This window comes from Pecten maximus, chromosome 2 (genome assembly GCF_902652985.1).
Source record: "Pecten maximus chromosome 2, xPecMax1.1, whole genome shotgun sequence".
In the NCBI taxonomy this organism is placed as follows: domain Eukaryota; kingdom Metazoa; phylum Mollusca; class Bivalvia; order Pectinida; family Pectinidae; genus Pecten; species Pecten maximus.
In genome coordinates, this window is record NC_047016.1 from 42,688,679 (window position 1) to 42,714,726 (window position 26,048).

The 26,048-nt window shown below is 35.7% G+C and overlaps 1 protein-coding gene across 1 annotated transcript; it reads right to left on the minus strand.

Annotated features, from left to right (window-relative positions):
- Positions 1-511: 511 nt before the first annotated feature.
- On the minus strand, positions 512-19,579 carry LOC117322151 (protein GPR107-like). Its single transcript, XM_033876917.1, has 15 exons — positions 19,472-19,579; positions 18,650-18,772; positions 17,994-18,044; positions 17,625-17,728; positions 15,697-16,207; positions 15,119-15,220; positions 13,935-14,068; positions 13,035-13,110; positions 12,446-12,519; positions 12,140-12,257; positions 9,018-9,148; positions 8,152-8,245; positions 5,684-5,731; positions 4,727-4,887; positions 512-4,177 (listed from the first exon to the last, which is right to left on the minus strand). Exons 1-15 carry the CDS (start codon positions 19,568-19,570, stop codon positions 4,075-4,077), a joined length of 1,929 nt encoding a protein of 642 aa, XP_033732808.1. The 5' UTR covers positions 19,571-19,579; the 3' UTR covers positions 512-4,074.
- Positions 19,580-26,048: the final 6,469 nt, after the last annotated feature.

Consider the following 26,048-nt stretch of genomic DNA (forward strand, 5'->3'; position numbering starts at 1 on the left):
CGGGAAAGTTGGCAAGTATGATATTCCTATATATGAACACTGGGGGTGTCATTTTTACCAAATTTTAATCTAGCCTCTCGCCCCAAAACGTCTCAAAATGTGCTTTACACACTAGGGAAGGTTCAAATACATGTAGACTGTAACTATTTCTCAAGTCCCTGTGGTTTAGAAGTTACAACCCGGGTAAGCCCTCTAATGGGCCAAGTCAATATCCCTTGCAAACGCATTTCGCAGGGGATACTAGTAATATGTTTTTGTGTAGAAGAGTAAGAGTGGTATTAAGAAAGCAGCAGAACTCTGCAAAATGTCAACATTGGATTGTAGCATTGTGTACGAGTCCAGTGGGTATGTTCACGTCACCGAAATCCCGATGACACATAATAACATGTTCGAATCATGAACAATTTAGATGTTTTCTTCAGAGTGAATGTTTTTATTCTAGTTTTTGTTCCACAAGATACCCAACAATTGTGAGCACTGATTTTTATAAATTATAACAATGCAATGTAAATACAATCCATAAGTTTAATTTAATGTATACAATAGAACATAATATGTTTTAAAGATAGCATGTCTTTGATTTTAATTATCTGTTGGTATACATAGGAAGATTGAGCATGAAGCACAGAAAGGTGATTTAGTAAACTCATTATATTGTATCATTAAATAACAACTTTAATACATTTATCATTTTTGTTTGAAAAGTATGTATTTCCTTCTTAAGATGTTTGATGATATAGAAATATGACAAAAAAACCTATAAAAAGCCCTATCATCATCAACAGTATACACACGTCACAGACAAAAATATAAACTATTTATTTGAATAACAAGCAAATTGCATTATAAGTATAATTCTGACTATCAATCACACAATGATAAAATAATATAATGTGACAGAGAAAACAGCAACATTTAGAAATTGTAGACAATAGGCTTCAAAGATTTCATTCTTATTTCTCTCATAAGTGTCATGATACTTATATATTTGATGCATAATGGAAACAATATGCAATGTGGCATTATTAGGAATGAGCTGTCTAATTACAGACAAGATGTCTTATTACGAACAAGCTTACTTACAACATGTGTACAATTAGCAAAGGTTGGAACACTTGTGTACAAATGGGATCACCTCATTTACAATTTGTTAGACTATATGTATACATGTGTACCCAAGATTTTAGTTGAAGAAGCAGAAATTCTTAATTCGTAAATAGAACTAATACTTTTAAGTGTCTTTTATCACATCACTATATAAGCTAATCATAACTTCATTATATATTTAAAGTGTGTCCCATTTCAGAGTTATGAAGCTATGGTCAGACACCTGGTGCATGTCGACTCAACATGAAAAATGTTTCTACTTTCTTCAGAGTTAATTGAAAAGCAGGTTCCACAAAAATGATGTGATAATTCGACTATCTCAGATCAAAACATTGATGTTCATCAGTGAAAGTTTGAAGCTTGAAGTCATTGTCAATTTTTTCCCAATGAGTGGTATATAATGTTGTCAATAGTCTTATTTCAAGTATGCAAATGCTTGCCCAAAGAAAAAGAGCAAAATCTAATGATGGTGTCCCTTTAATCAAAAGAACTTGTTTTGGTGTATTAACAAATTTGACCCTTTGACCATGAACATGTATCAAGGTAATTTCATTTTCGTACAGATTGTCAGGCGTCATTCAAGTTATCTACCAGCCATATATTTTGATTCTAAATCTTCAGGCGAGGTAAGCTAAGAAGAGCTGCTCCTAAATGAATGCTCAATTAATAATTCTATGCCAGCCAATCACAAAAACAAAAATAATATACCCACTTATTCCAGAACTGGAATTTTTATGTTAAAGTGCTGAATTTTACACTTGCTTAAAAAAAAATTGCAATACAATAGTCAATAGTGTAAATAAATCAAACTTTCACCTTTTACTTCTTTCACTCATTTATTGAAAATCAAAAATTAGTGCTCATAAGCAATCACACTAACACTTTACACACACACGATACAGACATCACACAAGCCAGTTATACATGTATACATAGTTACACAAGATTTGTTCCTTCTCTCTCCTTAGAGAAAGTCTAAATATACCAATGAGGCTCATATCACACTGTGGTCCCAAACCATTACTCCCCTTTTATAATAATTATTAGTTATACCAACAACAAAAACATAATCCCAGACTTGTACAGCTCTGACTTTCATCAACACATAAATTATTCACTTATACTAAAACAATAACAAGAGTATCATGGAGTGGAACAATATTTGCCCGTCGAATGTTATATAGTGCTATATGCTACATTTCTTGCATTGAAATCAGATTGACATCACCTTACACTGTATGAGTGGTTATGTGGCATGTTATTGCCCTGACCTTCAAAGTCAGTGTTTGATTTCTAACAAATTGAGGAATACAAGTTATCAGGATTTAGATTCCAACTCAGTTAACACAACTATTATATATGATTATAAAGCCTACCAAGTTTCAGAGAAATCAGAGGATTACTGTACGGGGAGATCTCCGAACAATATTCAAGCACTTGTAATAAATAATGGACAGTAATTTTTGCACAAATATATATCATGATTATAAAGCCAACCAAGTTTCGAAAAAAATGGTCGAAAAATGTAGGGGAGATCTCCAGAAGAACTTCAAATACTGAAATAAACAAAGGGCAATATCATTACAAAAATAATCAAATGAAAATACTGTTCAGGGAAACACAACTATATAACTTGATAACAGTATTTCAAAGAAATCAGTCTTGAAATGAAGGAGATCTCCAAACAAAAATGACATAGGGCAATAACTTTTACAAAAATAGTCAAATGACAACAGATCACAGAGGGATCTTGGCACCCACCATTAAATCATTTTTATTGGTCCGATGAAAGACTGATCTTTTCTCTGGATCCGATTCAAAACTGAATTGGCAAAACTAGCAACTAAGAGAACCTAAATATGAAGTTTGAGAAATATCCTTCCAGTACTTCTCATGAAATAACGCTATCTTCAATTATCAAAATCCAAGATGGCGTCATGTCGGCCATTTTGTCTCACTGGCCATGGTCAATCTCAAAATTGAACTGGTACAACTAGGGACTAAGGGGTACCAAAACATCAAGTTTCAGAAATATCCTTCCACAACTTATTAAGAAATAGCAATATCAAAGTTTCATAATTTTTTTTCAAAATCCAAGATGGCTGCCTGTCAGGTATTGTCAAGAAATAGCGATAACAAGCATTGTTTAAGGACATACCATGGATGCAGGGCGATTTGATCAGGCCACGATCTGATGATGGTGGGCTAGAAACACCGTTAAGTGTAACACAACTGTATAACATAATAATTAATCCTAACTAGTTTCAAAGAAATGGTAAGAAAAATATAGGAGATCTCCTGAAAACAAAACCTTACAACGGAATAATGGATGGACGAAACCATACCATAACACCCCCGTCAAATTTGACAGCCGTACGAAAAGTCTTTTCACTTAAAGACATCTGTTAGATATATTGATAATCACTTTAAATTAATACAGTTATAATGTACAGAGTGAATATTTACAACTTAATTTAATCCTAGTTGATATATCTGTGTCAGCTGTCTCGCTTTCTGGAGGCCATATCAAATTGTATTTATGACAGCTCTCTCGCTGACTGGAGTTCATATCAAATCGTATTTATGACAGCTCTCTCGCTGACTGGAGTTCATATCAAATTGTATTTATGACAGCTCTCTCACTGTCTGAAGTTCATATCAAATTGTATTTATGACTGCTCTCTGGCTGTCTGGAGTTTATATCGAATCGTATTTATGATAGCTCTCTCGACATCTGGAGTTCATTTCTAATAGTATTTATGACAGCTTTCTGGCTGTCTGGAGTTCATTTCTAATCGTATTTATGATAGCTCTCTCGCTGTCTGGAGTTCATTTCTAATCGTATTTATGATAGCTCCCTCGCTGTCTGGAGTTCATTTCTAATCGTATTTATGATAGCTCTCTCGCTGTCTGGAGTTCATTTCTAATCGTATTTATGATAGCTCCCTCGCTGTCTGGAGTTCATTTCTAATCGTATTCATGACTGCTCTCCCGCTGTTTAGGTTGGGTCCCCGATTCCTCCTTCTGGTTTACACGTTTTACTGTGTCCAGTGCAGCAGATTCTGTCACGCTGTGAAGCAAAAACATCAGTTAAATTTTAAAGCACAGTGACAAACTCTATCTTTTAACCCAAACATCACACTTTTTTCTAGCTAAATGCAAATAAACCAAATCCTTGTTTAATCTTTAATCTTTATGCTTATTTGATTTGTTTTGTTTGATTTAAGATATATACATTTTTGTTTAAAATTCATGTGTATGTTAACGATATAAATATCACTTTAATAATACTGCAAAAATCAGGGTTTTCACAATTATGGACTATCATGGAATTGAAAACAAACTCAATCACAAACAAATGTAATCTTAAATAAATGAAAGGGTGATGGAAATGCAAATACAAACGAAAAATACTTGACAAATCAAAATGTATCATGGGACCAAGGGAAACATACATATTAAGTTTCAGGAATATCCTTTCAGTACGTCTCAAGAGATAGTGATAATAAGGATAGCTTACAGACGGAGGATGACATAGGGCAAATTGAAAAGCTCACAGTCTGATGATGTTTGGCTAAAAAATTACATTTCAGCACCACACCTTCAGACAAAAACTTACACTTCATCCATTTCTAACTCATCATCACTATCCTGGGGCACCTGTAGATAAGGGTTGTTGGATGCAGGACGGAACTTCCAACCTGTCACTAGGAAAAACAGGTAAGATGTCGTCTCCCGGAACAGGTCATAAGCCCACTCATATTGAAATGGTACAGTTATCTACAACATAAAACACCGGTTACATCACTTAGAATGAACAGTAACTATCTACGATATATAAAATCACTCCGAGAGTCAATGAAAAATAATATGATGAGCTAGTGGCTATTACTTTTTTATTGTTGAGAAGTTGTTTTAAGCATATTCGACAGAAGGTCAGTCAAGGCAGATACACATGTGCATACCATTAAACTGCCATCCCATACTGACGATTCTACCCAAGTTTGAATTATTTCCAAAGAATGTTTTAATTCATAATATTCAGCAGTGCAAAGACCTTGACCTCTAACCTGGTGATCCTGACATCTGGTCAGTGGACTTCTTGCTTAGTAGTGTCATAACAAAATGTTCATCATTAATAAAAATAAAATACAAAAAAATGTCCTTGTGACCTTAACCTTAGTCAGGTGGAATTTTATTCCAATTTCCAATGAACTTTGTTTCATCATGTCATAAGAAAATATTTCTAAGGGAAAAGATATGAAATTGGCCATTGACCTTTGACATTGAGTTTTGACCTCAAGACAGTTTGTATCTTTTGTGAACTGAACATCTTGACCACATTTCATGTAAATCAGTAAATAAATAATTAAGTTATTGGCTGTGAATAAAATTTATGGACGCATGATAGATGACGAATGCTGTGCCATGTCATAAGCTCACCAATCCTTTGGACTAGCTAACATTCATTTAATACACACAGAATGAATGGCATTTATCTACAACAAAAACAACTGGTTATATCTACAACATAAAGAATTTTCTATTATCTTGGTGACATACATTGTATACTTACCTTTATAAGATAGGCTATTATCCGTGTAAAGTAGATATAACACACCACCTGTAATTTTAGAACAGAGAATTTACAATGAACAAGAGGCTGAATGGGCCTGTTTCTCAGACATACTTCTGATGCAACATTAATACTAAGTTAGTTCCTGTTGATTTTAAGATCAAAAGCTCTATTGGCCCCATATCGTGACCCTGGTTTTAATACTATTAAGAATTTCAACACATTTGACTATTTTGACCAAAAAAGTATGTCAAGGTCGTTGATTTGAAAAAGGCTTTGCAGTCATTCATTTCTCATTTATCTGGCCCAATACAAGACACTTCAAAGTTCATTTCACTTTGTTCCTGGAATTTCACAATTGGCCGCTATGTCCCTTTAGGTAATGTCAACTTCACTAATGATTTGATATTTTGTTTCAAGTGTTGAAGGGATATAATTCCACACATTCAGGTATGGATGTTTTTATAAGAATTGTACAAAAGCACAATACAGTCAAACCTGTCTATAGCGACCGCCCAAGGGGAGGCAGAAAAACGGTCACTATAGACAGGTTGCCTTTATAGACAGGTCAAAATTATTGCACCAACCAATTTACTTAAACCTGCCATAAATAAATTGTCATTGAACAGGGCATTCAGAAGACCAGTCAGAAGTTAAATAAATGCATCAACTTTATAAATCTGAAGGGTTTAATATTTGATGATTTTGTGGACCCAAACACAAAATATAACTCAAAATGGTCTTATGGATAATTTTTTTTAAATATTTTGTTCTGAAATAATGCTATATGTATCTATCAAATTATCTCCCTTTCTTTCATAAATAAAGAAAAAGAATACACAATAATTAATTAATTAATTATATTTGTGTTACTACTAATTATTTTGTGTTATAGTCTTACTTCTTAAAACCAAAATATTTTTTTTTGACCCAAATTGAAATCCGTATATTTGTGTCAGTTAACGACTTTTTATTAGTATTGACTAATTAAAGATGGCGGCAGTACAAACGCTAGTACCGACAGCTACGATTAAGAAAGGCATTATTGGCTTTCATGTGAGTAAATCTTGTTGACAGATATGACCAGTGTTTGTTATTGAAGTGATGTATCCTAGTTGTAATCACAAAATTAAGTGACCGTGTCAAATGAAGCCACCTGTGCACAGTTGTAATGTAATACCGACACGCATGGTGGCCCGACTCCTCTCTCACTGAGCCCCAGGCCAGGGCAGCTACAGTAATTATAGGCTAACAGGTGGTAGGGGTCTTTTGTTTATATACTCAGGCCAGGGTTGTGGTGGTCCTTTGTTTGTATAATCAAGCCAGGGTCAATGTGTCTGAATTTTCCTGGGATTTTATGAGGAATGACTGCCGAGAGCAGAAGATGGCTGACAGAAATCGGTCGCTATAGAAAACAAATTAGCGACCGCCGTTCCGAAATCACCGGTCGTTAGTCACATTAGACAGGTAGTCGCTATACAGAGGGTCGTTATATAGTAAAATCTCACGGGGAATCTTAAAACCGGTCGTTATAGACAGGCAGTCGTTATATACAGGGGGTCATTAGAGCAGGTTTGACTGTATTTAATTGATGGAAATTCTTTATAGATCCAGCTACATTGATTTACAAACGCTAGTGTGGCCCTGATAAGTCTAAAATAAGTCTAATAAGCAATGAAATTGCAATCCTGGTAGAAATTATAAGTACCAAATATATTTCGCATATTAAGATCAATGATCCGCTATCTTCAATTCCGGATTCCCTAATATAAGGCGCTATATTTAGACTGTCTAATTCTATGTTATCCGGGGGTATCCCACCAATTTTGCTTGTCCATATTGACCAAAGGAAAAATATTTTGATGCCGACAATAGTTTTAACGGTCATTTAAAAGAGTTCTTAATGGGTACAGAACAGACAATTTCCATCTTGTACAATATATCCCTTTAAAGTTTTTCTCTGACAAAATGGAGACAACATTTTAAAAATGACTACCAGAACAGTAGGTTAAGTTTTATTGATAAAACAGTACAGTAACTCCAAACTTTGAATTCAATAGAATGTATAACAATAAATTGCTTCATTTGTCAATCTTACCAGCATTGACAACACACCTGGACACAATTATCAATACAGTAGTATACAAAGGTGACATCCTATTGTGTGAGAAGGCTGTCATCACTCAGGTGACCACGACTCAGTATGTAATATGGTAATTAGCATTGCTCTTTACCCGATGTTTCTATGTTATAGGCGTTCATTCGTCACATGAAATTTGTTACATGTTTGAAATTTTACATACAAATGAGAGGCCAGTTTGGCAGGAAAGATAAACACTAGTCTTCAGCCATGGAATCATTGTAAGTGTGTAATAAATGTGTTTTATTGTACCCAAACCTCTTTACCTAAATGAGGACTATTAATAATTATTCAATATTAGTCAGTTGAGATGTTGATGTTGTCTTACCATGATATAAAACTGTCTAAATAACTTGAGCTTTTGAAGACTGATGGCAGCCTTGCCATCTGTTCTAGCACTTTGCTGAAGGTGACGTATGGACCTGAAAACACAAAATGAAACAAGTAATAAGTCTACAAATGTTTGTAAAACATAAACATACATTGCAACTTTAATGGAAATGAAGTAATATGCATCGTCCAAACAAAGGAAGTCAGTCGAATAGAAAATATTGTTACAAAAGTGGCATAATCAGTGGGGGGAAACACGTGACCTGTAACAGATATGGGAACACAAAATTCTGATAATGGCAGACGACGGTTCCAGCTTGCGGTAAGTTTGATACTTTTAAACTTATTTACTGTATTAATATCAACAATCTAATAAGTGCACGGGACACATAATGCTTAACACTCAATGGATATACACAAAAGACATCACTATATGCTGTAGTTATTGCAAACACTTCTACATCATTTCTCACAATATGCAAGAAATGGTGTAGAAGTGTTTGGCACCTTTGTCCGCCATTATCAGACTTTTTGTTTTATCTGTTACAGGCCACGTGTTTCCCCCCACTGATAATGCATTTCTTTAGATATATACATTTTATAAACTACATGTCAATCATATGCTTGATGGCTGTAAGAGTGATCAAGCTAACAGATACAGTCTAGTGAAAAAGAAAGTGAGTAGGACTTGCACAGAAACTTTTCAACCCAGGCGATACAAATCCCTTCCATGAAAAAAAAAATCAAAATTCAAAACTCCTACATAGCAGAAGGCACTATCAGACCACTTGATTAATATGTAGAAAGTTTTGTTTAGTTATCTTGCACAGTTTTGCAGCACACTTTTGTAAAGCACACACTCACCAGACAACTGGGAAGAGGATAGCACCACAACACAGAAGGTCAATGATGATGAACACTTCCTTCCACATGGTGTACACAGACTGGCCCTCCTGGCTCTCCTCCACTATGATGAAGGCTACATTGTCCAGAACCTACAAAACAGGATATTATGGTCGAATTGGTCGAAAACCTACAAGTCCAGAACCTAAAACACAGGATATTATATATGGTCAAATTGGTCGATAACCTACGAAACATGACATTATGGTCAAATTGGTCGATAACCTACAAAACATTGATATTATGGTCAAATTGGTCGATAACCTACAAACCATGATATTATGGTCAAATTGGTCGATAACCTACAAAACATTGATATTATGGTCAAATTGGTTGATAACCTACAAAAGACAACCATAGCCACATTGACCAGAAACTATGATAAAGAAAGTCATGACTGTTGCATTCAGATTTTACAAAAGATACAAGAGACCCATGAGGCCTGCATCACTCACCTGGATTAATGTTATGGCAAACCATTGTAAATTATACTATACAAATGTTTTCACATTTAGGATCTGCCTCACACCTGGTAGTTCCATACATTGCAGTCAACACTTTCATCTAATAAACCTTTAGCTTTCTGATTCCAAAGATGATTCAAAGCAAATTAAGCCAAAAAAGCATGTAACATGAACAAGAGGCCTAGGTCTGCATTGGTCACCTAGATATTACAGTCATCATGGCAAAATACTCTCATTTAAGTTATATTACAAATATTATCCTACTTTAAATTTTGAGCTGCCTCTGCTAAATATGGTTCAAACCAAATGTTGACCTAATCCTGTCATTCTAAAGATTCTCAATGGTTTTTTTTCTATTTCCCCTATTGGGCCCTGTCCCTCCCTCTTTTGATACAAAGTTGGAACTCCTTTGCCCACAATAATGCTCAAGGTCAAATGTCCTCTTTTGATACAAAGTTGGAACTCCTTTGCCCACAATAATGCTCAAGGTCAAATGTCATTCAGTCATTCAGGACAAGGAGTAAACTAATTTAAATGATTTATCTATATTTCCTCTATTGTGTGTGCCCCAGGGAAGCATACATCTGTTTATACTACATTGGATCTCCTTTACCCAAATTTCATCAAAATTCATTCAGCCATTCAGAAGTAGTAGCGAGTTATAGGATATATCTCTATTTCTTCTACTGGGCTCCATCCCTCTGGCCCCAAGGGAGCCATGCCCTTTATTTATACAATATCGCATCTCATTTGCCCAATAATGCTGCAGGAAAAATTTCAGTATAGATAGGTTTTATTTTACATTCACTGTAGACAGGACATTTCAGTGTCAGTATGGAGAGGTTTTAATGTATTGTCAGTAGAGACAGATTTTGCAATTTTTAGGGTCATTTTAGACAGGTTTTATTATACAGTAAGTATAGACAGGACATTTCATGATATAGCCAGTATAAACAAGTTTTAAATAAATGTATTTTCAGTATAGACAGGTTCTATTGCACAGTCAGTGTGGACAGTACATTCCATTATACAGGTTCTATTATACAGTCAGTATAGACAGGTTTTATTGTACAGTCAGTGTGGACAGGTTCTACTGTACAGTCAGTGTGGACAGTACATTCCATTATACAGGTTCTATTATACAGTCAGTATAGACAGGTTTTATTGTACAGTCAGTGTGGACAGGTTTTATGGTACAGTCAGTGTGGACAGGTTCTACTGTACAGTCAGTGTGGACAGGTTTTATTGTACAGTCAGTGTGGACAGGTTTTATTGTACAGTCAGTGTGGACAGGTTCTACTGTACAGTCAGTGTGGACAGGTTTTATTGTACAGTCAGTGTGGACAGGTTTATTGTACAGTCAGTGTGGACAGGTTCTACTGTACAGTCAGTGTGGACAGGTTTTATTGTACAGTCAGTGTGGACAGGTTTTATTGTACAGTCAGTGTGGACAGGTTCTACTGTACAGTCAGTGTGGACAGGTTCTACTGTACAGTCAGTGTGGACAGGTTTTATTGTACAGTCAGTGTGGACAGGTTCTATTATACAGTCAGTGTGGACAGGTTTTATTGTACAGTCAGTGTGGACAGGTTTTACTGTACAGTCAGCGTGGACAGGTTGTACTGTACAGTCAGTGTGGACAGGTTTTATTGTACAGTCAGTGTGGACAGGTTTTATTGTACAGTCAGTGTGGACAGGTTCTAATGTACAGTCAGTGTGGACAGGTTTTATTGTACAGTCAGTATGGACAGGTTCTACTGTACAGTCAGTGTGGACAGGTTCTACTGTACAGTCAGTGTGGACAGGTTTTATTGTACAGTCAGTGTGGACAGGTTTTATTGTACAGTCAGTGTGGACAGGTTTTACTGTACAGTCAGTGTGGACAGGTTTTATTGTACAGTCAGTGTGGACAGGTTTTATTGTACAGTCAGTGTGGACAGGTTCTACTGTACAGTCAGTGTGGACAGGTTTTATTGTACAGTCAGTGTGGACAGGTTTTATTGTACAGTCAGTGTGGACAGGTTTTATTGTACAGTCAGTGTGGACAGGTTTTATTATACAGTCAATGTGGACAGGTTTTATTGTACAGTCAGTGTGGACAGGTTTTATTGTACAGTCAGTGTGGACAGGTTTTATTGTACAGTCAGTGTGGACAGGTTCTACTGTACAGTCAGTGTGGACAGGTTTTATTGTACAGTCAGTGTGGACAGGTTTTATGGTACAGTCAGTGTGGACAGGTTCTACTGTACAGTCAGTGTGGACAGGTTCTACTGTACAGTCAGTGTGGACAGGTTTTATTGTACAGTCAGCGTGGACAGGTTCTACTGTAGTCAGTGTGGACAGGTTTTATTGTACTGTCAGTGTGGACAGGTTTTATGGTACAGTCAGTGTGGACAGGTTTTATTGTACAGTCAGTGTGGACAGGTTCTACTGTACAGTCAGTGTGGACAGGTTTTATTGTACAGTCAGTGTGGACCACACATTCCACTGTACAGTCAGTATAGACAGGGTGTTTCATTGTACAGTTTAGACAGGTTATACTGTATAATCAGTATATACAGGTTCTACCTTACAGTCGATATATACTGCCTTGACAGTGGCTACAGGCTTTATTCCTACCTGAAGTGGTAAGATGATGAGGAAAAGTTTCTTCTCTTTGACAGACAGGATGTGTTTGACAAAGGCCCAGCCTGCACCTATGAGAAGGATTGTGGAGAACAGCAGCGCCCCTTTGGTCCTAAAAATAAAAGTATGTTCGTTTAAAAACAATTCATCTTTGACAAAGAATTATCATTGTTACTATCAATGTTGGCTGCTCAGAGCGATTTTGATAATATGATCATATAAAGTGTTTCTTCTTTATCCTCTGCCTTGTGAAATAAATGCTTTACTGCATAAGTCAATACAATTACTTCTCATACTTACAGGTATACAATGTAATACAGGACTGCCCAGGCTTCCCTATGAAATCCTTCCACAGAGATGAAATGGCTATTGATCTACAAAATGAAAATATGACCATTTTGTTTTTTCAGGAAGAAGTATGGGTGTTGGAAAAAAAACTATATGTAAATGTATGTCAGTATCAAAGGTTTACAATATCAGTAGAGGTAAGCACAGTCTATATATTACCTATACTTTATGTCAGACAGAACAGACACGTGATGGTGAATTGGTGATACTTACAGAACGAAACAGACACGTGATGGTGAATTGGTGATACTTACAGAACGGAACAGACACGTGATGGTGAATTGGTGATACTTACAGAACGAAACAGACACGTGATGGTGAATTGGTGATACTTACAGAACAGAACAGACACGTGATGGTAAATTGGTGATACTTACAGAACGGAACAGACACGTGATGGTAAATTGGTGATACTTACAGAACGGAACAGACATGTGATGGTGAATTGGTGATACTTACAGAACGGAACAGACACGTGATGGTGAATTGGTGATACTTACAGAACGGAACAGACACGTGATGGTGAATTGGTGATACTTACAGAACGGAACAGACACGAGAGACTCTTCACCATGATCACAGACAGCATAAGATAGTGGATCTTGTACACATCATCACTGTGGACGAGTAATGTGTAAAGTGTTATATCAAATCAAGTTTTTTAGAAATCTGATGTACACTGATATAATTTGTTTTTCAACCAACATTTAAAACATTTGAATCTTATGACCATTGAAGTAGATAATTCATTTGAACAAACTTGGTAGTGCTTCATCCAAGAATGCTATATATTGGTCCAAATTGAGTCGTTTAAGATTTTAACACATTTGACCCCTCTGACCTTGAAATACAGTTAAGATAATTCATTTGAACTAAGTTGAAAGCCATTCATCCCAGCATGCTACTGGCCCATTATCATAGTTCTGTGCCTCTTGGTTACTGAGAAGAAGTTGTTTGTGACCTTCTAAGTAGGTCAAGGTCATTGATTTGAACAAACTTAGTAGCCCTTAATCCCAGTATTCTACTTTCGGTTATTGAGAAGAAGTTGAAAATGTAGTTGTTTTTGGCGCACAACACTCCCAGGTTGCTGCCGGACGAAAAGCAATTGCAATAGGTCATTTGAGACTTAATCTCTGGTGACCTTATGCAATGAGTTTTTTTTTTATTTGAGCAAAAGATTAACTGCCTTTCAAGATAATTAAGTTTGTTAACTGGAAATCCACAACCAAATTGTACTCTTCTTCTCATGGTTTTATGAGCAAGTATATAGGAAAATAGTCAAAATACAAATACATCATTGCCATTTTTGTTCCCAAATGAATTTCCTGATAAATCCATTCCTGACTGTAAACTCCCAGTTACTCCTACAAGTACTTGAAAGACTCATCATGAAACAAACCTGTCTCCTGCAAGTTCTGAAACTGACTCTTTATAAACCTACCTCCCCCTCTTCAGGATTGTTGACCAGACGATGGCTGTCAGAACATACAAAACAAAGAGACAGAAGTAGAGTTTAGGTATAGGCATCTCCCCAGCAGACAAGTAGTTGTTGGCGTTAGCCTCTGTGATCTTCAACTGTAACATGGAAAGAAGAATGAGTGTTTCAACTGTAACATTATGGGGAAAGTTCATACAATATTGGTTTCCCTTCACCAAAGGATGTCAGACCAGATTTGGATTAAATTCTTTGATTCCTTCAGCAGAAGACCGATTCTAAAGAATTTGCTATATTTCCCTAATTTGGCTCTGCCATTCAGGCCCCTAGGGGCCAGACCCACCATTTATACAACTCTGGTTTCCCTTTACGAAATGATTCTTCCGACCAAATATAGATAAAATCAGGACCCTGGGATGGGGGTCAGATCCACTGTATATAAAAAATTTGCAAAAATTGTTGCCCTTCATATATATCTTATAAGAATTTACTGTATAATTCATAACGATACAGAAAGTACAGCAATGTTTTCCAAATGAGTCAAATTACCAACAGATTTATATTTCGGACAAGTAATATTGTCTAATTCACTAAAATGTCTGTTTTTCCAAACAAAAGATCCCAGAGGGATCTTAGTGCCCAACATTGAATGATCTTTATTTTTTTCATGTAAGGAGATCATTCTATTCTCTACTTTTCACTTTTTATGATTATAGTACTGTACTTCAACTGTCAAAATCCAAGTTGGCCACCTGCAAACCATCATCACTGATGGTGGGCTAAAACTTGGGTCATTTCTCACTACAATTTGACAGCATGAAGGTGGATGGGTACATCAAAATGCTGGTGAAGAAATCCAGCATGCTACCGTAAAATTGAGAAAACGTTGTCGATATATGTCTACACATTCAAAACCTTGAATTTGGTCATTTCAACAAACTTGGCAGCTCTTCATCTCAGCATGCTACTGGCTCAATATATTCATCGTATATAAATATAGATATCATGACCACTGGGCTGTTGTTATTTGAGAAGAAGTTGTTTAGATATTTTTGCACATATGACCCTTGTGACTATAAAAGCAGGATAGGTTTCATTGATGATTAGAGGATTTGAACATTATCTTGGTGTAAAAGGACTCAAGATCCTTGAGCATGACTCAACTGAAGATAAATGATAGTGGTACTAACCATGAGATGGATATCCGTCAGCTCCTTGGGGTAGTTATAACAGTTATGGAAGTATAGGTTGTACAGACCTTCTTCCTCGTCTGTATCTATAGCCACACCAAACTGTCAAATATAAAGCATAAAATTTACACACCAACATAAACTAGAACTGTTGTCCGGGGACCAACTCATACCCCCTCCCCCACCACCCGTGACGTTATTTGTACAACTCATACCCCCCTCCCCCACCACCACCTGTGACGTTATTTAGAGAATAATGAAATTAATTGTAGTCTTGTAACACAGGGTCAGGGTCAATTTAGCTTTCCGAAACAAGGAGGCAAATTCTACCTCTTATATATACGCACATCTATAACGTTTAAGGATTATTGTTGGTAAGTTTAGTTGAAATCCCATTGCATTTATATGACAAGGGTTTATAGCAATTGGAAACCATTACACTATGCTACCTTAGAGACACAAAATGTCATCAGCTCCAATCATTAATATGTTGTTGTAAAAAAAAAACTCAGCCCCAAGTTGCTCTTATATACTTTTTTTCACTTTATCAATGATTAACAGCAGATTAGAACCCTTACATAGGCAGAATAATCTCCAGCCTTTGTCCTCTGCATCTTAATCTTTTGTCTTGTAACTGGCTCACTCTTAGCTGAAGTATTTCCTGTCTGGTCTGTTGAAGCTGGTTTCAAGGACCCTTGTGTGTCTGTTGAAGCCGATTTTGCATCTTTTTTATTATCTGTTAAATCAGGTTTCGTATCCTTTTCGGTGTTTGAACCAGTTTTCACATCTGATTGTTTGTCTTTAGAAGTATCTTTCACATCTTCTTTTTTTCCTGTAGAACCAGATTTAACATTCACATCAGGCTTGGCTGAAGGCTTGGGAACATTTGCACTGTTTAAGGTTGTTGTGGAGACTTGTGGCGATTTGGCAGCTTCACGTTTGGTTTTAGTACCCCCGACCAGATGTTTGTCTCCCAAGAGAACCTTCGGCTTGGACATGACAGGACGTCCAAGTCGACTATTGATGACCTGTTGATCATCTGTGATCATGAGTGTCTTGATGCCTTTCCCTCTTCTTATCAATGTCATCCTGCAGTGTGTAATGTTATATCATCTGATCAAACACCCTCATAAGCAGTATTAAATTTCTAAATCAATATCATTAATCTTAAATACACAATGAGTTAAATATATTTATTACATTTTTTCAAATTTGTTTCAGACGCTGATTGGTCTGCATTAAAAAATATTTGATCATATGTTATTCAATTTATTATCAAATTGCACTCTGCGACAGTGATAAAACATGATATTGCAAGTGTTTCATGATGTAATTCCTGCATTTATGAGATTTGTCAACACATTCCGTAAAATTGCGGAAGAGTGCAATACAATGTTTTATCCAAGATGCAGTATTTATGACACTCTGGTGCAGTTTGAATGGAATGGGATCAGATGTTGGCAATTCTGTGCTCTGGTTTTGATACTTAAACAGTTATGGTACATGGTTTCTATCAATTTGATGATTTATGGAGATCAGATAATAAAACAATATCAACATCAGCCTCTTGCCTCGGCCAGTATTGGTTATCTTTGCTCCATTATTCTTCATATAGACAGAAAAGAAATGCCACAATTGTATAATATTAATCATATCAAGATATCTCTTCATGAATGTGAAACTAATAGTAACTTTGTCTAACTACCAGATCAATAAACAGATTAACAAAGTCTCAAACTAGCTCAGTACACATCAACAACAGGCCCATGGGGTCTGCATCGCTCATCTGAACATTTCAGTGATTATATATGCTTCACACCAAATATGGGCTAAATCCTTTCAGCTTGTGTAGGAGTCAACACCTGAGGTTAGAAGATAGCTTGTTTTAGGGGTCAACAGCTGGGGTTAGAGGACAGTTTGTGGAGGGGATCAACAGCTGGGCTAAGAGAATAGCTTCTGAAGGGGGTCAACAGTTTGGAATAGAGGACAGCTTTTATATTGGATCAACAGATGAGATTTTACATTCGCTTGTGTAGGAGGTTAACAGATGGGGTTAGAGGATAGCTTGTGAAGGGGTCAATGGCTTGGGTTAGAGGATAGCTTGTGTAGGGGGTCAATGGCTGGGGTTAGAGGATAGCTTGTGTAGGGGGTCAATGGCCCGGGGTTAGAGGATAGCTTGTGTAGGGGGTCAATGGCCCGGGGTTAGAGGACAACTTGTGAAGGGGGTCAATGGCTGGGGTTAGAGGACAGCTTGTGTAGGGTGTCAATGGCTGGGGTTAGAGGATAGCTTGTGTAGGGTGTCAATGGCCCGGAGTTAGAGGATAGCTTGTGTAGGGTGTCAATGGCCCGGGGTTAGAGGACAGCTTATATAGGAGGTCAATAGCATGGGTTAGAAGATAGCTTGTGAAGGGGGTCAACAGCTGGGATTAGGGAGTTACTGTTCATCAGCTCAGGTTAATGAACCTTGGATGCAGTTATGTCCCAGATCAAATAATGGTCAACTTACTCAAGCTTTTTGAAGTTCATCTTGAAGAACACAATCGAGACAGAGTTGTCTGTGTACTGTTTTGATGGTGGTGACTGTAGGATACACTTGCCCTGATTGTCCTCCTGTAGAAATAATATCCCGTTCATAGAAAACATGGAGAATCAGCAACAAGTTCAAAAGCGTAAGAATACACCTTTTAAAAACTTACCTCAAAAAGTTGATTGAACAATGAAATAAGGCTTTGTGTAGGTACATATGTATTCTGTTAAAAGTTACAATGTTAGGATTTTATCTCAGTATTAATTTTGCCCAGAGTTGAGTTCAGTCCAACAATTTATTTTTTCTTTAAAAATAGCACATTTCTACATATGAATATATAATACATACCATATAGCTGGAAATTCCTTTGCTGCCACTTTTGTCGAGAGTGAACCCGAACTGAAAAAAAAATGACACCAAACTATGTATTATGATCCAGTATTGTGAAACCTTTTCTAAAATGCTTTACTATCATGCACAGCAGAATGCCTTGAACTCAAACATGTATTGAAACTGACTATCACACAGTTACTGGTTTATTAATTAGTTAGTAGATCTAGTGGCTGAATGGAAACTTCAGAAGAAAAAAAAAACTTGTTGTGCGATAAAATAAATCATATAACAAAATAAATGCTGAGCCACCCGCGGCTCACTTAGATATATCACAGTCCCCCTCATCAATAAAATAAATCTGTCAAGGGGCTCACTAATTAGATTCAACAGATATCATGAATTGTACTTTTTTTTAATTTCAAAAGTGGTCAATTCTAACCAATATAAACCTTGACCAGTGACCACCATTAATACTTACTTCTTCGAATGAAAATGCTGTGATCAATTAATCAATGATTAAAGTAATATTTATTTAATCTTGTTTTTCAATTAAATTTTTTTTTTAACTTAGACAATACAAAATGCAATCCATGTGACTGTTTGCAATCTGTGTACAATTAATGACAGCAGACTGAAACTATGGCAAATATTTTATCTTCAGTCTTTATTACCACTGCATCTTTGTAATCAAAATCTTCTGGACTAATGACAGCAAATGCAGTCATATTGACTGCCAGAGTCCCTTTCTTGAGGAAGCCAAATGTACTCAGGGGTATCTCTCGACGATCATCTGCCTGAAATATTTGAGTGTTATATTAATATACAGTCTTATTAAAATTAGGGTTTATATATATGTGTACTCTTATAAATGCCAAGTCTGTAGCATTGATATAGCTCAAATATACCTTTATGTTATCAACAGTGTATAATTCGACAAGAAATGAGCACCTGCAAATCTGGCCATATAATGATATAAAGCAGATTTGTCTAGGGAGGGCAAATGTAAACAAATATAAATGAGCTATACCTATAGTTGTGATTATCATGTGCACTTGTCCACATCTATGCAAAGGGACATGTCTAGTCTTATATTAAAAAATAGCCAGAAATATCTATATATGAAGACATGTATTTCTGGCTATTTTTAATGAAAGACTACAGTAGACATGCCCCGTGATCTATGTCCATGTTTCAGGCAATGCCAGTTTTCATATGTATATATATAACCCGTCTATATAAGGTAACATTCTTGAAATATGCAATTTGTCGGTTTTCATGAATAATACATTATATATTCAGTATGGCTAAACAGTCCAGGAAATATAGTCATTAAGAAATTTCCTTCCTAGTATCAAACTTGAATAATATTACCATGATCATTTCCATAAACATTTCACGATAAGCTCCTCATCCCCTCTCCTGTTTTTATCGGGGCATTGGGGGAACAATAAATTAACTGTATTTTAATTGAAGAAATTAAACTTCATATTCACCTTTAAATCCAGGTCGAAAATTCGCCCCTGAGATAGCGGCATAAACAGTGTTGTAACAATTACAAGTGTCAACATCAGACACTTCGTCATTTTATCCATGTTGGCGACTGCTTTACGTTGACAGATGTTACGCGGCGTGTGATTGGTCAATAATCAAGAAATAGACCAATCCTCGTCAATTTAACAGATCCTCGGGGACATAACTCGTAGAGCAAAGACAGTGACACGCTGTAGGTAGCAGTCTAGTAAAACTTTGTTTTCGGCATATCTTTTATTTATCTAAGTAACAAAAATTACCTATGGCAAATCTTTTGTCCTTGATGTCAAATGTTTTGACCTTAACGGCAAGATGCCGTTTTACATAATGGCAAAAGAATTGTCTTTAAAGGTACCCTTAAGCCTAATTATGAAAATTCAATCAGTCACATATAATGGCAAAAAAACAAGTTTTTGTCAACATGTTAATATTTTTTTCTTGCCAATTTGTACGTAAAAGCAAAAGTTTTTTGACATTAAATTAAATATTTATTTGCCATAAGTGACCCGGTCATATTTATATTTACACTTCAGGTTAAAACAAGAAATATCTTTAAAAAAAGATGAACGGCAAGGTTTAAATGCTGGTGTTTATAATATAAAACTGCTGGTGAAATAAATGAACGAGCTAATGTGTTTCAGCACAGATTCCAGGAAAGTCGAATTTAATATAAATGAATCTTTCAACTGTACCGGTGGTCATAACATATAGCACGACATGTGTTCTAGAGTTAAGTTAAAAGTTGGAATTATAACGATTATCATTATAATCAGATAGGGGTTGATTGACGAGGATTAATGTCCTTGTTCCGGTTATAGCCGAGCCTAGGACACTCTCTCAGATAGGGGTCAGAGTTCAGAAGCTTATAACTACCAGGGAACTGTGTTCATGTGACAACCCAGGCAAGCCAGGAAAATCACACTTGGTCTCGCTTGGAGACGTTAATCCCTCTATTTAGCAGCCTTGATATATAAGGCAAAACATTCGTGACAGCGTTGGTGTGCAATCCTAATTATCTAAAAATACATTAATTTACTAATTTCATTGAAGATCAGACAAAGGGTACATATATAATATCGAAATCTGTAAATTTAAAAATTAGATTTCTGTGTCTATCTGCTTTCAGAAAGCTGTGTTTCATTATATTCAATAACATTCCTAAACATACGTATAGTAACGTTCACCTAACGTTTGAAAGCAATCGATTTCCTTAAAAGTATTGATTCATTTCTGCATCTTACCAACTGTCATGTAGTGAATTTTGTACTCTATGCGAATATATAACTCCGGACCTGTTCTTTTGGTTAATGTTTTATAATTCATTTTAAGATTAACAGTAACAAATATGTAAATCAGACTTTACCCTGGTTTCCGGTTGTAAGTAGTCCTTTATAGGAATGGCACCAAAGGGAAGATTGTGGGCTAGATCAGACCATAGAAAAAAATTAAAAATTACTATGCCCAAATTTTAAATCATATTTAAATGAGCAATTTAAATATGTAAATGAGATATTATCTCCAATTTTCACTATTCGCTCATTCACTACATGTACGTTTAACAATAGATGATATAAGCCCTTTTTTTACTTTTCTTAATTGAGAAAGTATCAGATTTTTTTTCTACAAGTGTCATGCAATTTGTGCCGAAATACACACACAGATATTTGAAAAAAAAAGTTTTTCTCGTCGTGTATAATTGTTATAATGGAATGAGTTAAATTATAATTCTATGTTGTATTGTGTTTCGGCATAATATCGTGATAACATATCTTATATAAGATCATACATTTTAAGGGATAGGAGATCTAAAAATGCTATATATTTTACATTCAGTACGTATCTGAATATAGCTGCTAGATTGTCTGACATGTGTAAAAGAGCTTTCAGATACCCCTTTTCCTCGTGGAATCAATTGAAATCTACTTTTACCTGAAATGGTTTTACATGTACGTCTAACTGCAAAAAAGCAAATACGTGTACTTGAGACATATTGAAAAATACAATCTGTTTAGAATAAAAAAGATAATCTGAATTGTATAAAATAAATATGTATTGTAAAAGGAAATGGTAGGAGAGATAAACAGAAGAAAATTAGGATAATTTAGAAAATAATTTGCTCTATTTTAAAGATACAATACCAAATAGACTGATTGATCAAGACAAGAGAGGCGGAGGACGCCAAACCGGAATCAAGTTAATAATCATTTAGTAGAGTAAAGTTACAAAAAAATATTACTGATTTATTCTATTTTTTTCTATTAATTTAAGTTTCCTATGTTTAGGACTTAACGTGTTTGTATCAAAGCTCATTTTAAACTTATCGAAACACTTTTAAGTCTATATTAAGTTTTTAAGTCTATATTAGTATATATATCTGGTATCTTTCTTATTTGACAACTAATTTTGATATTATTTGGATTTATTTTCATTTTTCCCATATTTTGTGTAAATCGTTGGATATCAAAACTAAGTTTTGTGTACTAATTAGAATTTGCTTCAACCTCTCATATATACATATATCTTGCAAATTTTGTATATAAAATCCATAAATTTGGCATTGATCTTTTATGTCCTGAATGCTCTAAAATGTTAGCGTAAGCATTTTGCAATTCTGACAACCACCAGCTAGGGAGCTTTGTTACATCAGGTGTACCATTTTGACTTGTTTCTGATGCTGATGGTTCCTGCGGGGCGAGCTGAAATTTCTTCCAAAGAAACAGGTCTTCGGGTTTTTCTTTGTCCCACTTTAACCGACCGATTGATTGCGTTCCCTACCACGTAATGACTAGTTATATCAATTAGTGGATTTGACTAGAATTATCACCCAGGGACAGCATTCATAGTTAATTTGTGTATAAGCTCATATGAATAACAGAGTTTTTTCTTGCTTTCTTTTCTTTTTTTTTTTTTTTTTCTTTTTTTTTTTGTGTGTGTTTTTTGTTGTTGTTGAAAATTTGCGTATAGGCAGCTACGCGCCTGAAGACGACTGCATTTCAATCAGGAATATAATTTCATTAATGTTTCATTTGAAAAGATGCATCCACTTATTCAGCTTGCATTCAATCTTAACTTTGTTTCGTTTTTAACTGCATTTCTGCATTTTGCATTTATCGCTACATTGACCAATCACATACATCATCTTGACCAGTAACGCCACCTGTCGCGTCATATCCGGGACCAAAAGAATATTATACGGCTATGCCGAAAAATGACCTTAACGTAAAATATTGGGTCAAGTCATTTGATACGGAAGCGTATATAGGACACGAGAGAAAAATATCTATCAATTTAATTTCTGTTTATTCTGCCCGGGCAGAATAATACTTTCATGTCTTTGACTTATAATCATTCGTGGTAATTATATATGTGCTAGACACGCCAATATTTCTTTCTGGCTATATGTATTCATGTCGATACATCTTCATTGAAAGTCTACTCATATTTGAATGAAACCCACTCTTTCTCTCATTAAATACTAAGTTTAGTTATTCTGACCGGGCAGATTTTTTATATTCTGCCCGGGCAGAATAAACATAATTTTTTTTCCTCTCCTGTCCTATATACGCTAGCCTTCCGTAAGAGTCTTACTAAGTTAATTTGTTTGTAACAATCTGATTGAATTATATCTTGATCTACGCTCCCGTTCCGTAAACTATACACTCCGCTACGTCCAGTTTGTTTGCTGGGTTTATCGCCCCGTGAACAGCCAAGGTCATTTGCGATGGGTCTCCTTGTAGTAGTTAGTGAATACGTCGCTGAACACGGGACGCCTGTCGCATGCCAGCAAAAGCAACAAGGGTAAAGTGTCTTGCTCAAGGACACAATCTTGACAGCACAGACCGACCGGTTTCTTAGCTTCCCGAGACACACAACCCGACTGAAGCGTAGAACCACGGACCTCGGATCTTCACAGCGCTCTGACCACAGGGCATGTCTAGTTTTATATTAAAAAAATAGTCAGAACAACCTATATATGTCAATATATATAGGTATTCCTGACAATTTTTTATATAAAACTAGACATGCCCCTGTGCAGGTATTTCTGACTATTTTTTTTAAATATAAAACTAGACATGCCCCTGTGCTCTGACTGACTCATGCCAGCTACCGCGGCCCCCAGACTCGTAAATATAATCGAAATGAGTACATCAATCTTATTTACTACAAGTTTTAATATTTTATGACTTATTCTTTCTGCCAGGGTCTGAAGTTTTGTTTACTTCCAAAATTTTGATAATATCTGCTATTTTTTTTCTTATATCACCATTCATCCAACACTCATCATTTGGTCTAACAGTAAACAGTTGTACATGTTTTGACGATTTTTTGTTTTTCGAATATTTATAAAAACTCACCAGAAAGCCTTTTGTATTTATTGTCTATACCAATTTCATTTCTAAACACGTCGTCCTAGTTTGTAGTAGCTATTTCATCTTGTAATCCCACAATTCACTTATTAAGACAATATTTAAATGGCTGAAGTCGTTGAAATTAATTAAGTATTGAACTGTTTTTGTATGGTCTTCTATATACTCCCTACACGTATATATGTATATATATCAAAAACCAACACATATATAGCAATTAGCTGCTCGACCGCTAGTACGTACGGAGTCGGCGTTTATTCAACAATCGCAAAGAAAGCACATTTGACATGTCTCAACGTTTCTCCTTCTCATTCCCTCTCACATGTTGTCGCATTAAACATCCTCAAAAACCAAGCGCGCCACCCAACCTGAAACCTTTTTATAGGAGAACAGGAGATGTACCAGCCCGACAATGCTAAAGTTTTTTTTCCCCCTGGGGTTTCTAACCATTTAGTGACACCCAAACATAACTCTATAAATGTAATAGGTCTATTATATGCAAAATTTCCATTTTGCAGTACTACATGTGCGACGTTCTGAGTTAGAATGACTAACCAACCTATACCCGATCTACACCTAACCAATGGCCCTATCTGATTGGCTATTGCTAATGCACGAGACGGACAACCTGTCAACGTATACTCCGTGTATACAGGACAAATATTACCCGCTATTCTCCGAAACGCGGGAAAAAGATAGTATTTATGATATATTTGAATGCCAGAGCTTTGCAAGCAAACAACATAATGTGTGTCAGTAAAGCTTTTGACAGAGTACGGCATAGTGGCCTCCTATATAAATTAGAATCTTGTGGTCTTTTGGAAATTGTTGTCTTGGTTTAAAGATTATTTTTCCGAAAGAAAACAGAGTCTTTTCCGAAGGTCATTGTTCAATATTGTAAATGCAGGAATCCCTCAAGGATCTATTCTTGGGCATTTTCTGTTTCTTTTCTATAAGACAGCTTACTGGGTTGATAATAAGATCAAACCCATAGCTGATGACACATCATCATTACAGACACGGAAACTATTATCTTTATCCGTAAAAGAGAACCAATCAAATCACCCATCTATTAATTTGAAATGAACCATTAGGAAACGATCGCTGTCATAATAACCTTGGTCTTACCTTCAGTAACGGAAAGTGGACAGAACACATTCAAAACATTTATAATAAAGCATGCAGAATGATAAATATTACGAAACATAAAAATTATAGAATATACTAGTGTAGTAGTTGTACAGAATTTGATAGAGCACTTTAAGGGTCGATTCAAATAGATGCAGCCTGAATCCGTATACGGATCTACGCCGAATAGAACTCTAGATTACTGTAGGAACAGAAGTTAGAATATTTCAGAAAACATATCGCAAGTGGAGAAAAAATTTAGTTGATCTACAGACAGAACATGACCAGAATTATCTGAATTGGAAAGAAAGTTAGAACTTTTTAACGACGAAAAAGCCAGAGGAGCTCCGGTAAGATCTAGGGTAGCATGGATTGAAAAAGGAGAAAAGAATACGAAATATTTTTTAGGTATTGAAAGACAGAGACAAGCAAAAAAGAGTATAACAAGTATTAAGATTGGTGACGATGATATTGTTAACGATCCCGAAAATATATTGAAGGAAATCGAGACTTTTTATTCAAACCTTTATACTGTTATAGTAGTGACGGCATTGATATAAGGGAGGTAACTGCGTACATTGATAACTGTGAAGTTCAGTATGCGTTATCCGAGGAGAAACATGTTACATGTGAAGGTGAGCTGAAATTAGAGGAGTGTACAGCAGCAGTTAAAAACTTTAAGTCTAACAGAAGTCCAGGTAGTGATGGTCTTTCTGCTAAACGACGGATACAGGAAAGGTGAGTTAAGCAATACACAGAAACTTGGAGTCGTAACCCTTATTTATAAAAAGAATGACCCACTATTGTTACAAAATTGGAGACCGATTACACTGTTAAACTTAGAATACAAAATAGCTACATACTTTTTGGCTTCACGACTTAAACCCTTGATGAAAAATAGGGTAAGTTCAGATCAAAATGGATATATAAAAAACAGATTTATAGGATATATAATATAAGGCAAATTCAAGACGTTATAGATTATTAGGGAGAAATTTAATATTGACTCTTAACTTCTCTTTTTAAAATTTACTAAAGTATTTGA